The sequence below is a fragment of the Lissotriton helveticus genome, chromosome 4_1, assembly GCF_964261635.1.
Source record: "Lissotriton helveticus chromosome 4_1, aLisHel1.1, whole genome shotgun sequence".
Classification (NCBI taxonomy): Eukaryota; Metazoa; Chordata; class Amphibia; order Caudata; family Salamandridae; genus Lissotriton; species Lissotriton helveticus.
This window is the reverse complement of record NC_136063.1, coordinates 256,466,563-256,479,873: the sequence shown is the minus strand read 5'-3', so window position 1 is coordinate 256,479,873 and position 13,311 is coordinate 256,466,563. Positions and strand designations below refer to the sequence as shown.

The following is a 13,311-nucleotide window of genomic DNA, read 5'->3' as shown; positions in this document are numbered from 1 at the left end:
TCAAGGACTGGGGTGGCACCACTTGGCAGCAAAGACTCCCAGATGGCAGTATCTAGGTGCAGGTGAAAGGTTGTTGGAACCTTCCGTCCCTGAGGCTCAAGTCAGGAGGCCAGCCAACTAGCCCGTGGAATCACTTTGGGCTTCTGGGTTCAAGAGATGTAGGTCCAGTCCTTTTCACACAGACAGGAGGGTAGCAGGCAGTATGTCAAAAGTAGGCACATTTCAAAGGAAAGCCTTTGTAGTGCACAAGACCCTGCCTTTCTCTAACCTGGCTCCAGACACACTACAGAGGGGTGGGGAAAGCTTTGTGTGAGGACAGGCTCGGCCCTATTCAGGTGTCAGAGACAACTCCTCCCACCACTCTAGCTCAAGAAGGCCCATTAGTCTGGTGATGGTCCATCTGGATATGCAAGGTATGCCTCATCTTCCTTTGTGTGACTGTCTAGAGTGAATGCACTAGAGCCCAACTGTCAGCCAACCCAGACATGGATTCTGCAGACAGACAGAGGCACAGAATGGTTAAGCAAGAAAATGGCCACTTTCTGAAAGTGGCATTTTCCAATATGCAATTTAAAAACCAACTTCACCAAAATATGTACTTTTAAATTGTAAGTTCAAGGACCCTAAACCCACAAATCTCTATATTCTCCCAGTGTGAATTTAAACTTAAAAGATATCTCGAGGCAATCTCTATGTTATCCAGTGGGAGAGATAGTCCTTGCAATAGTGAAAAACAGAATTCTCAGTATTTCACCATTAGGACATGTAAAACACAACAGCACATGTAAAACACAACAGCACATGTCCTACCTTTTAAATACACTGCACTCTGCCCATAGAGCTCTCTTGAGTCTACTTTAGGGGTGACATACATGTAGTAAAAGGGAAGGTTTGGGCCTGGCAAGTGGGTGCATTTGCCAGGTCAAAATGGCAGTTCAAAACTGCGCACAAGACATTGCAGGGCAATTCATTTGGGTGGCACAATCAGCGCTGCAAGCCCACTAGTAGAATTTGATTTACAGGCCCTGTGCACACCTGGTGCACATTACTGGGGACCTACTAATAAATCAATATGCCAATCATGGATCAAACAATCACTAATACGATTTACACAGGGAGCACTTTTACTTTAGCACTGGTCAGGAGAGGTAAAGTGCCCAGAGTACTAATACCAGCAAAAATAGGTCAGAAAAAATAGGAAGAAGAAGGCAAATTTTTGGGGAATAACCCTACATAAAGGGCCAGGCCCACCATTTAGGGTGTGGGTGGTGGCTCTGATCGTGAAGTAGTACTTGAATGATCATTTTTTTCCATTTTGCATAGTATTTGTGTCCACAATCTGTGAGTTTCACTCTCCATCCGAGGACCATTGAAGCATAAACCACCAGAGACACTTTTCTTAGATTTCACATTGCCTAATATTCACGTAAGCCCACTTAACTGTATACATAGTAATGTGGCTACTAAATGAACACTATAACTTTTAAACAACACCTTGAGTGATGGGCTAGTGCACAGTGAAGACCTATCCTGTTCAGCTGATTTTCCGCTCAACTCTACATATAACCCTTTGGGAGAATATGTTCAGTTGTTTGAAGCCTTGCAAACCCTCCAAAGAATACTTGAATCAATTTTGATTATTTTTTAATTCAGATCACAATCTTCAATACAAACAACAATAATAAAATCGCTCATTATTCATGTTGGTGTGTCGCTGTCACCTGTGAAAATTAATAAGCAAACAGAAAAAACAAAATGTTTGACAGAGGATGTTAAAATTAGGTCTGCGCATAATTGCCAAATAAAGACAAGGGCAACCCAAACTGGGAAAGAAAGAGGATATCATTAACCTAAAAAGGATGAAGGTACAATCTATTCCTTACGTAAGTTATTCTCCGAAGATTTCTAAGAGCATAATCTGGAGTTAAACACATCTTCTCTACCCGATTTCCAATGTTTAACAAATGTAACAGTAAAGGTATTAAAAAAGACTGAAATAGAAGTTCAAGTAGGTCCATTGAGTGAAAATACTCTTTCCAGAGAGTGGCATGATCTGTTAAAATCAGAAAAGGTGGTGAACAGAAAAAAGTCAAGCGTAGAATCACCTAGAAAATATATAATTGCATAAAATATTAACTCAAGTTATTAAGGAGCATATTCCCTGTAAATGATGGAATAAATTCAAATAATATTCCCCCTCAGCGAAATATAAGGAGTGCACTTAAAGCCTGAATGTCCCCGTTTCTTCAGAAGAATTTCCAGCAGAGTAAAATTCAGAAGCCCCAACATGTGTACTTTTGTATCAGAGATCTGAGGAAATTCCCCCTTTGAACATAGCTTGGAAGCAGCCTCTAATCCTGATCAAATGAACATAGTATCAAATATTTGCACACCCCTAAATCTCTCATCAAGCACTGAAATCCCTGATTTATTTCCAGAGGAAAATAGCCCAATAAAGAGACAGAGGATACTATGGTTACCCCGCAGGTAAACTCAATTAAGCTCTTTGTCTTTAGCAAACATTTAACTAGTTTCCTTTCCAGAAAAAGATGATCAGTCCATCATAAGGGCAGAACTCTGGTCCAGTTTGATACCATCCATCATTATGAAGTATTGTGAAAAATTGCATTTAAAAAATGGCTATGACATTGCCTGTATTAGGCATTTGAAAATGCCCATAAGGAAACCTAGCCTTTAGACTGCTTCTGCCAAAAACCACGGACCCACTAAAATCAACTACCCTGACAGCCTAATTTATAAGAGAGCAGTCAAGTCTTTTTGGATATAAGTTGATTCCGATGGCAGGCTTATTACAAATGATGATCAAACTCCCTATGGATTCTCACTTAATGAGTCTTTTTGGTCTTAGCTTTCTGGCAAATTGAACAAAAATAAAGCAAATAAAGTTTCCAAACTTACATTATAGTAATAAAATGCTGTTGGTCTCTTGAAATCTAGCTGACTTATGCAAAGAGAAACAAAATACCTCAGCTAACTTAAAACCCTCAATTCTTTGCCTCCAGGAGACCTGCCACACTACAAAATGTGTTACAAATTAATGCTTTAGTACAGTTGGTATATAAAGCGCATGACAGAAACAACATAAATATTCTACTCACTACAGGCTTCTACTGGCATTATGATATTCTCTCTCTTTATCCAAAAATGTGCATTGTATTTGATTCAAATTTTTAGAGCAAGAGTTATCCTAAATAAACACCCTTCTTTTGCTTAATAGTTGTATCTCCCCGGCCCACAAAAAGCTGCTCTTTTGATCCAGATGTTTGATAAACCAGAATCACTCTTCGAGTAAGAGCAACATTTTTTATATGCTAATGACATGTGACTACAAAGCTAATGTATCGAATGCTGCATTAAATGCCTAAAAAAAAAAAAGATCGAGAAGAAGCACAGAAGACATCTGTCTTTATTATTCCAATGAAAAAGAAAGCCAATAAAAGGGAAAGGCTACTCATCGATCTAGTATCAGGCATTATTAGGGTGTTTCTGAATGGAAGGATAAATAGGGACACTCCTGTATCATTCGCAAGAAAAGGAGCGTCAGGTAACTCCTTTATCGATTACATCATCTCAAGTCCTCGATTGTTAGAAAACATTTCCACATTTTCTGCTTATTTCTACACTAGGAGTGATCATGCAGTCATGAGTATAACAAAGGATCTCGAACCCCACCAAAACTCGGATTGGACATTGGAGGAGGGTAATAGTGTATCACCTTTATGCTCAAAACAAGACCGGTTATACTGGAACTCATGCAAAACAAGATAATCGTCTCCTACTGGGACCAGGGTGCGGACAAAATTGAAAACCCAATTCATGAATACGAGACAAAAATATCAGAATTAGTCAACAATATACAGAGAGCTACTAAGCCGCTTAAAAGGAGGGCAATAATGGCAAAGGATCTGGCAGATAAGGAACTTTCTAGTAAAAGCGTGTGTGGCAAAAATGTATTCAATATACAGCTTCCAGGGAGAAGGAAATCGAATTACTAAGGAAAAAAGAGATACATTTGTGTTGTATTAAAACAGAAAATAGATTATCAAAACTGATTTGAACATTAGCAAGCAACTCTTACGGAAATGCCTGAGTTTTATTGGAGTTAATAGTGAAAGATAGTGGAAATAAACAAGCTCCCATCATGGACTCAGTTTCAACCTCAGACAGAATGGTCCAAATATATCTCTCATATCTACTGAGAAAACGTTGACTCTAAAGCAATTGAGACCTCTTTAATTCCACAGTTTGACCTAACAGAAAGCGGGGAAGAGCTAAAAACCCCAACAGACAAGAAGATTGCTATAAATATATATATACCTAGAGCAAGATCATATGCAGCTATGAGCCCCCAATGGATCCCAGTTAAAACCTTGAAAGAGGCACCTCCAGCGACTGGGGCAACCTCTTAGCACCTTTGTTCACATACTGTTATAAAACAGGTCAAATCCTGTATTCTTGGTTTGGAAATATAGTGGTTCTACAATACAAAAAAGGTCTTGAAGTTCTCCTGGAAATTATCTCCAGATCGCTTTACTTGATGCAATAGGAAAGATCTTTGTTCACAGCATCCGGGAACATCTTGAAGATTGGCCTTCTGCAAAATGATTGATTCCATGTGCGCAAGCGGGTTCTAGAGCTAAACACTCAATAACCAATAATATTGCAATAGCGCAATCTCTGATAGATAAGGTTGTTGTGCTAAAATCCCAAAATCTGTATTCTGTTTGTCTCAATTTTTGAACAGCATTTAACAGGGTTTATAGGCCAACTCTTTGGAAAAAACGAGCTAGGAATACTTTTAAATTAGCTGCTGGTGATTGTTGCTTTTTGATGGGTGGGACCAAAGCCTAACTTCCAACATTTATAAATGGACTGGCCTGGAACAGGGCTGTGTATTGGCTCCTTTATTGTTCTCATTTTATTTGTATGATTTGTCAGCCCAGTTTGCAAACATCAAGAATTTTTACTTCAAGTCTCATTACTCACGACTTATATGTTCTGATGTAGTCAGATGTCATAATAATTTTTGATCACACTCCAATTGGTCTTGAACATAATCCGGGTGTACCAAATCTACTTGTGAAAGATAATACATTTCTTGAAAATTAGAATTGCTAAAACTGAAGTGATGCCCTTCAGAAGGAGAAAACTGCACCGTCCTTTCCATTAAAATTTAGATAGAATCCATTTGGAAAACAGTGAAAGAATGTACCTACTTGGGCAGAGTCTTCGCACAATCTCTTGCTAATAAGCCACACCTTTCTCATATTGGAAACAAGGCCCTTGCTCACATTGGAGCACTGAATAGAATTTATAACTCCACGGGTAAGTGTAATTTTAAGTATTTACTGAAAATATTTAATGTCAGTATTCCACCCATATTGTTATATGTATTGGATTACTTTGCCATTGATAAATTATCTTCCTTGAATTTGTATGAAGGGTATTTCCTCTGAAAATTATCAACTATAAGCCAAGCATATTTTAGGCAGATTTTGTGCTTAAAACAGCTTGTGTAGCAATGGCAAGCATACTTAGGTGGGAAAATATTCTTCTTCATGAACCAAATGCCACTTTTAAGAGACTTGTTGTATCAAGAAACATTTTGTGCACGTACAATGCACTTTACTTGTGATACTAATCCTGGGTTTGGTTTATCACAATTAGAATGTAAAATTCAGGACTTGCAGTTATTGTCTCCTGCTCAATTTAAGCTCAATTTATCTTAATGATAGCTTTTACTGTAGGAGCCTAAAACTGTATACGTTTATTACCGATATGGTAGTATTTACACAGCCGGAACAATATCTATCCATGTCTCTAGATCACAGTACCACACGTGAAATATTAAAGCTCTGTTTGGCTATTCTCCATTTGAACTCATATAAAAAGCAGTGGTTACATTTTTAAAAGGTGGGCGGTGTATGTGATCTCTGCTATTGTTGATTGAGTGCATGACTTAAAGCCTGCATTTCTTGTTTGTCCTGATGCTGCTGTTGTTCAACAAGGATGCATAATACTCATCCTTTAAATTTTAAATGCAACATAACAAAAAGGGATAAACTGATTAATTTTGTAATGTCTCCTCCAAATGCATTTCTATGTCTCAATCTTTTTTAATAATGTATAACACTTTTACATGTCTTTTTAATGATGTAAGGCAATTTGTATTCAATTTTGAAACATAAAATACTTTGTTGATTTTAGATGGTTGACCTTAGATCAAGGTGTACATTAATAAAATTCATTTCAGGACCAGGGCCAGGATTTGTTCCCAAAGTAACTCTACCAAATGTTCCAGACAAACCTGTTTAGCAGGTGTGACCGATTATGCTGCAATACTGTTGAGTAAACCTTCCCCATCAAGTGCATCGATTGACCAAATAAAAAAAGCAACAACTTACTAGCCCCCACCAAAGTGCATCAGCATAGGTTTCAAAATCTTCAGGCTCCACTACACCTTGCGCGTTTGTTTCAGGTACATCTTTCTCGACAAGGTATACAAGAAAGGAGGAGAGGATAAGTGTCAAGAATCCGATGTACCAGGCAGTGATGAGTTCCTAGAAAAAATTAGAATGAAAAAATAGGAAAAGAGAATGCAATTAGTCAACCACTTCCGTTACACAAACAAAAGGCAGAAGTCTCCATCCTAGTGATCAGGATAATATTTTATGTTATTTGGTTTTATTTTTCACAGGCTACGCTGCTATTCATGTGCAATCCTTCCTTGGCTCTAAATGCTGCTAGGAGGCTTTTCCAGACCACTGCTCCCTCCACCACATGAAGGCAGCCTTTCAATTTTTACTAGTATGTAGTTGGGTGATGTGAGCAATAGCAATTCACACATACTGCTCTAATTTGCACTCATTGCAGGGAGGCTAGCAATACAATAAGCTAGAAACTCCAGTGGCATGCCATTAGCTATGTGTGACAGAAAAGTAGCACTTGTACGATAAGCCCGGACATGGATATTCAAATGTGGAGCCATATTTATATCCAGGTGGAAAGAATGAATATGACCATATGCTAGTTTCAATTATGTAGCAAAAGCCTATGAACAAACCGGGAAACAGAGCTCTACTCACAATATTTTTTGTACTTGAGTATTATTTACAAGGATTCTGCGCGTGGAAATCCCAACTCCTGTTTCACAACACTAGAACCTGTGATATTCCCATACAGAGTTTGCCCTCACAGCTGTATAGAATACACAGGATATGCAGATTTATCTATGGTTATAATTGTGAGCTAGGGGCGCGCAAATGCACATTCTTACATGGTGGCAATGTACCCACAAACGATTAATCAAGTGGAGGGAGAAGGAAGAGGCTGCAATCCATTCTGCTTCCTTGAGGTAATATTAAATATCAAAATAGGGAATGGATCACTTGACCCGAGTAACCAGGGTTTGCAATACATTGATTAAAACCCTCATTCATATATAGGTCAGTGGCGGTATATCTTGTTTTTCTGCCAGGTTTAAAAACGTGACAGCATCATCATAGGGCTTAGTTTTGTGTGTTTACCTCCATCCGGAGGATGAACCACTAGTTATTGCAGGAGTGATCAGAAATGAGTGAGTTTCTAGTGCTCTAGTGAAGTGGATTAAAAAAGGTAGGCCCCGTATATCCTAGGCAACATTTTAATTAGTCCGGAATAACTACATAAATGCTGATATCAATCTTCTCATGCTATGTAAAGCAAACTCTTTTATTTTACAGATAATCCGTTTCCATATTTCTTTCTGGACTTTACTTGTGGGACAAGTATTCTTCAAGCGTATTCGATAATCTCTATTTTACCTCTTTTTCACATTTTCAATATACTTTTGTAATATGTTACTGCATAAATATGCAGAGGGTTATCAGAGCTACCAATGCATATGAAGATAATAACAGTTTCTAGGAAATATATCTGAATATTATGTGTAGATGTCAATTTGGAATAGTAAGGCCTAACAAGCACGGACAATGACAGTAGATTATTGAAAGAGCAGCAAAGGAAATACATTACAATGTAAGGAGATAAAAGGGTACTAAAAAAAAGAAACACAAGGAAATAGGAATATAATCATTATAACTGGTTATCTGATTACATCTATATATTTGCATTGACACTTTCCAATACATTCAAATGTGGATAGAATATATCTATCTATCTATCTATCTATCTATCTATCTATCTATCTATCTATCTATCTATCTATCTATCTATCTATATATATATACATACTTCACTCCAAGGTACCACAACACACATTTGTATAATTCATCAAAACAATTAATTGTGTTACCATCACATGCAAATGTCCATACTGTGCCTGTTTAGGAAAGTCCCCTATGTTTGCCAATGAATATAGTAATCCATGAAGGACAGCATCACCCATCAGTTGCTTACTTTGCTGTGTGCGCAAATTGCTGATCCCAAAAGCTTCCATGTTCCTCCTCGGCGATCCATGCGAAGCATTCTCAAAATCTGGAGAAAACGTAAACTTCGCAGCGATGTAGCTAAAACGTTGCTTTGATTTTTTCCAACAGCCACCACGGGCACAGAGGCTATCAGGACAAATATATCTGCAAAGGAAACAATAAGGAGCCATAAGTCAGGAATAACAAGTGCTACAGTTTGATGACAGAAGGATAACATTGTGGCTAGTCGAAAGGCAAGCAACCATCAGTTATGAAGACAGAGTAGCTTTATCTCAACTTTAAGACCAACTCTCCCTCTTTTGTGGAAGAGGACCTTATCCCTGATGAACTATGTGTCTGACAACGCAGAGCATCAATGATTTGAGAATACAACTTACTCATGAAATTAAATAGAGCTTGAATACATACATGGTTGAATCCATTGAGTAAGGGCATATGCAACATCAGCCAAGCCATGGTCTGCATTTTTTGATAACAGAAAAAAGTTTCATTTTCCCTCCTCCACTCCTCCACTCCATTCCTTCACCCACACTCTATCCACAGGCCCATGCACACATTTACCCTCTGCTGAGGTAAATGCATGTGGTAAAAACACATGTAGTGAAGAATACCATGTAGCTTTACGACTGAAAAAATAGATTCCACGTGATATTTCCCAATTCCACGTGGTATTACTTGTAAATGCACAGAACTGAGACAATTCTAGCAGGCGGTGATGGTAAGTGGTAAAATCATTTAGGAATTTTGTCACAGTCCCAGGACTCTGCAACTCTGAATCAGGCCCTTTAAAGGAAGAATCAATTGAAGAAGCGCTATAGTTGACCACCTCTGGCATGACCGTAATAGTAGGGTGGCATCACATAGCGAAGAGCTGATTATGTCTCTTATCAACTCCCAGGCATTACTAAGTGAGACAAGATTTGGCAAGGTTGGGTTATGGTATGGCACATCAAGTCATATGTTTTATGGAATGCAGGGGGGCGTGGCTAGCAGCCGATGCGAGCGGACGCAGCCTAGCGAGGCTCCCGTCCTTTGCCCCATTAATCCGCCAAATATCCGTAATTCGGCGCGGAATCCCCGTGGAAGTCGGGTTGATTCTGCGCTACTCATCGGTGCCTGCCCAGGGTTTGTGACGGGCCTGTAGACCGCCCGCACTCGGCGCTGGGGAACCGCCGAACCCGGAGACGGCCGAAAACAGCATGGCGGAGTGAGGACGCGGCGAGCCTTAAACCTGTCGGCGAAGGGGCCCAGAGCTCGGCGGTCGGACTCCGACACCATCGGAAGGAGAGGGCTAACCTCATGAGGCGACCTGGTGACCGCGGTCTGCGGTAAGGCGACAGCGGCGCTGTGAAGCGGGGTGCGGACCAGGACCCAGGGGAGCCTGAAAATCGACATCCCGGCTTCTGGGCCTGCTCCCCTCTGACGTCGGAGCATCCTACAGCGCGCGCAGGAGGCAGACGGGCGGACCCCCGGGAGGATTCCGGGAGTGTGGCCGAGCCCAAGACACAGGCGGAGCACTACCGCGGACCGCCAGAGGTACGGTGAACATAACGGCGGTGGAAGGTGGGAGGCCCTGAGAGAGTGAGCCCAGCAGAGGAGAGCTGAGCGCAAATCCAGCCGGGAGACCAGCCCGCCTCTCCCCATGAGTCCTGGGGGGGGCCCGAATCCCTCTCATAAGGCGCAGCAGAACTGAGGGGTGCGCCCCTGGTCCGACAACTCGGCCCGCCCGTGCTACAGCCTCACCCCATTGTCCAACTCCTGGGGGCCTCTGCGGGAGTGATCAGCACCCTGCGAACACCCAGAGACGCACGCGGCGCAGCGCTGACCGGCGTGGCGGTGCGCCATCGGCGAGGTGAGACAGTGCATACGAGCCTTAACGCTGTGAGCAGCTCAGGCCCAGACAGAAGGCTCAGAGTCCACCCGAGCGGAGGAAGGCAACGACAGGCCGGCGATCTTTGGCTGGGCGGATATGCGGCCTAGTTAGTGACTAGCGGCTGAGACTGGCTGCCCCACCATCGAGTCGACGACCCAGCCCTCCACTAGGGGACCAGCATCGGTAGGAGAGCGGGAACGTGAGCACGGACACCCAACACACAGACCGGTCTCTTGGCGACCCATGGTGAGAGGAGGAACGTGGAGGGTCAGCGCCGGGGTGCAGAGCGAGAACCTGTCCTGACCGACGGAAATAAGCGGACCGCTGTGGGACCACACTGCAGTGGAGGCCGGCCAGGGGCTCCCACCCCACCCCCGAGGTAGTGGAGGGGGGGCACCTGAGTGCGGCAACGAGACCCCTGGAACACAGCTGCTGCTGCAGACGGGCGACTCCTGTCCGCTCGGCCCGCGGACTACCACCACCTTGCGAGTACCGGCTCGGCCTGGGAGCAGCGACCGGACATCCTACTGAAACTCCTATCGACCACGACCGACCCTGACTGGCCCAGCGGTTGCCGGGAGGAGGCATGGGGAAACCGAAAGGAGAGGCAGGAACGGCTGCGGAGGCCCCGGACACCTTGCAACAACCCCAGTCGGACTTGCTGACGATGCAAGACAAAATCCTGGAAGCCATAGCGGCCACGAGGACCGCTCTGCAAGACGACATTGCTCAAGTGTCGACGGGCCTGGGGCTCTTGCGGGCAGATCATGGAAAGCTTGCCGACAGGGTCACAGAAACAGAAGTAACTCTGAAAGATGTTGTGCCGGGACAAAAAGTTTTAGAAAGTAAACTGACGGACGCCCTGGAGCGCATCCAGACGCTAGAGAGGAGGGCAGAGGATGTGGAAAACCGAAGCCGGCGGAACAACATACGTCTGGTGGGCCTTCCGGAGAAAAGTGAAGGGACGGACATACTGGGCTATGTGGACAACTGGCTGCGGACAGTCGTGGCACCAGAGGGTCTATCCCCGTTCTTCACGTTGGAGCGAGCACATCGTGTGCCTGCTCGACCCCCGAAGCCGGGACTCCCCCCGCGACCGGTGGTGATTAAAGTACTCCACTACAGGGACAGAGACTGGCTCCTACAACGAGCGAGGGAAGCGGGACCCTTCCAGGTTGAAAATAGCAAAGTGACGCTGTTCCCGGACTATACCTTCGAAACTCAAAAGCAACGAGCCTCTTTCCTCTCCATTAAAAAAGAACTGCGAACAGAGGGCCTGCAGTACTCGCTGTTGTTCCCGGCGAGGCTTCGAATCTCGTTGGATGGGAAAGCACTGTTCTTCACATCATCGGCTGATGCCTGGACTTGGTGGTATTCTTATAAGGCTGGAACGGATGGGGCCCGCCACAGAATTGCAGAGGATTTCCCACAGAGATCAGTACGACGATCCAAGCGGCTTCGGAAACGTGGCCAGCACAAGAAACGGCCGACGGAATCACAGACGGCAGTGGAACGGAAGGCAGCATTGCAAGCGGTGAAGGAAGTCTCTGGTGTGGTGACCCCGCAGCGGAGAGGGGAATCGCTCTCAGAGGACAAACAAACAGGGTCGGAAACTGAATTATCGGAGGTGGACAGCACGATGGGCCCGACTGTGACGCCTCAAACGGCGGAGGAAGTATTTGGCAGCTAAAGCTCAAGCCTTGGGGGGGCTGGTGGCGACAGCCTGGATGGACTGGCGAGCCCGAACACTGGAGCAGGCAGACGTGAGACTGGTCAATCGTGAGTTTGGATGACTATTGTGGGGCGGAAAGGGACAAGGGAGGCGAATCTTGCTGAAGTAGCTAGTTCACGTGCCCAGAGGCCCCTAAGGCCACCACAGTACAGACTGCGGAGTAGACAGTTTTGAGAGCACTTTGCTCTACTGTTTGGACGGGGGCAACTCTTTGTAGTTGGGTCCTGTTCGAGGGGGGGTGGATGTCTAGAGATGTTGGGGTAACTCAAGACAGGGTGGGGGGTAAGGGGAGAGGGACGGGGTGGAGTGGGGTTGGAGGGCGAAGGGGAAATGAGACAGAGCAGTTGGGGATGGGGGACGGGGAGGGCGTTACTGGTGTCTGGCAACTATGGGACAGAGTCCTTAGCAAACGAAGTCGAGATGATGGATAGTGTGGGTTCGTTAAAATGTGTGTCCTGGAACGTGCGGGGTTTGAACTCAATGACTAAAAGGCACAAGGTTCATTCTTACCTGGTCCGCTGGATGAACGGAAATACACCAATTCCAACGTGGCGGCTCCGACCGGACACGCTGGATGACCCGCCATTCAGGGCGGACCTAGAACTTAGGATCACCCAATACTTTGTAGAAAACGAGGAGACCACCTCCTCCAGAGCCGCCGAATGGGACGCATTCAAGGTGGTGGTGAGGGGACACTGTATTGGGAAGTTTGCAGGCGCACGTCGAACACTGGTGGAGGACTTAGACAAGGCGGAACGGACGTTGCGGGAAGCAGAGAAATCACGGCCTGGCCATCCCGAGTTGCAGGGCAGGGTTGGTGCAGCGCGAGAGGCAGTTGCGGTCGCAATGGAAAGCCTACGCAGCTTCGATTATAAATCTTATTTAACTAAGACTCTCGCTGAAGGGGACAAGACGGGGACACTCCTAGCCTGGCTGGCCAACCCCCATAAAGGTTCCTCCCCGATACTGTCCCTAACAGATATGAGCGGGGAAGTGTACAACACCCAACCAGGTATAGTGCAATGCTTCACAAACTACTATGGCACTTTATATAGTAGGGGAATGGAGGCCCAACCCGAGGCGACGGAAGCCCTATTGGTAGAGACACGACTACCCCGACTTGACCCGGAACACGCCAAAGCAATCGGAGGCCCAATCGACCTTGCGGAAATTAGAGGAGCCATTAAGAAAATGGCGCGAAACAAAACGCCGGGGATGGATGGGCTACCAATTGAGTTCTATATGAAGTATATGGA

At 44.5% G+C, this 13,311-nt stretch overlaps 1 protein-coding gene across 1 annotated transcript in view; it reads right to left on the bottom strand.

Annotated features, from left to right (window-relative positions):
* The window catches only part of KCNQ3 (potassium voltage-gated channel subfamily Q member 3), an 855,832-nt gene that overhangs the window by 227,750 nt on the left and 614,771 nt on the right, over positions 1-13,311 (bottom strand). The window contains exons 4-5 of the mRNA XM_078685552.1: positions 8,419-8,594; positions 6,426-6,581 (exon numbers count right to left, since the gene is read on the bottom strand). Of these exons, the coding sequence (XP_078541678.1) occupies positions 6,426-6,581; positions 8,419-8,594 (332 nt within the window). The remainder of the gene's footprint in view (positions 1-6,425; positions 6,582-8,418; positions 8,595-13,311) is intronic.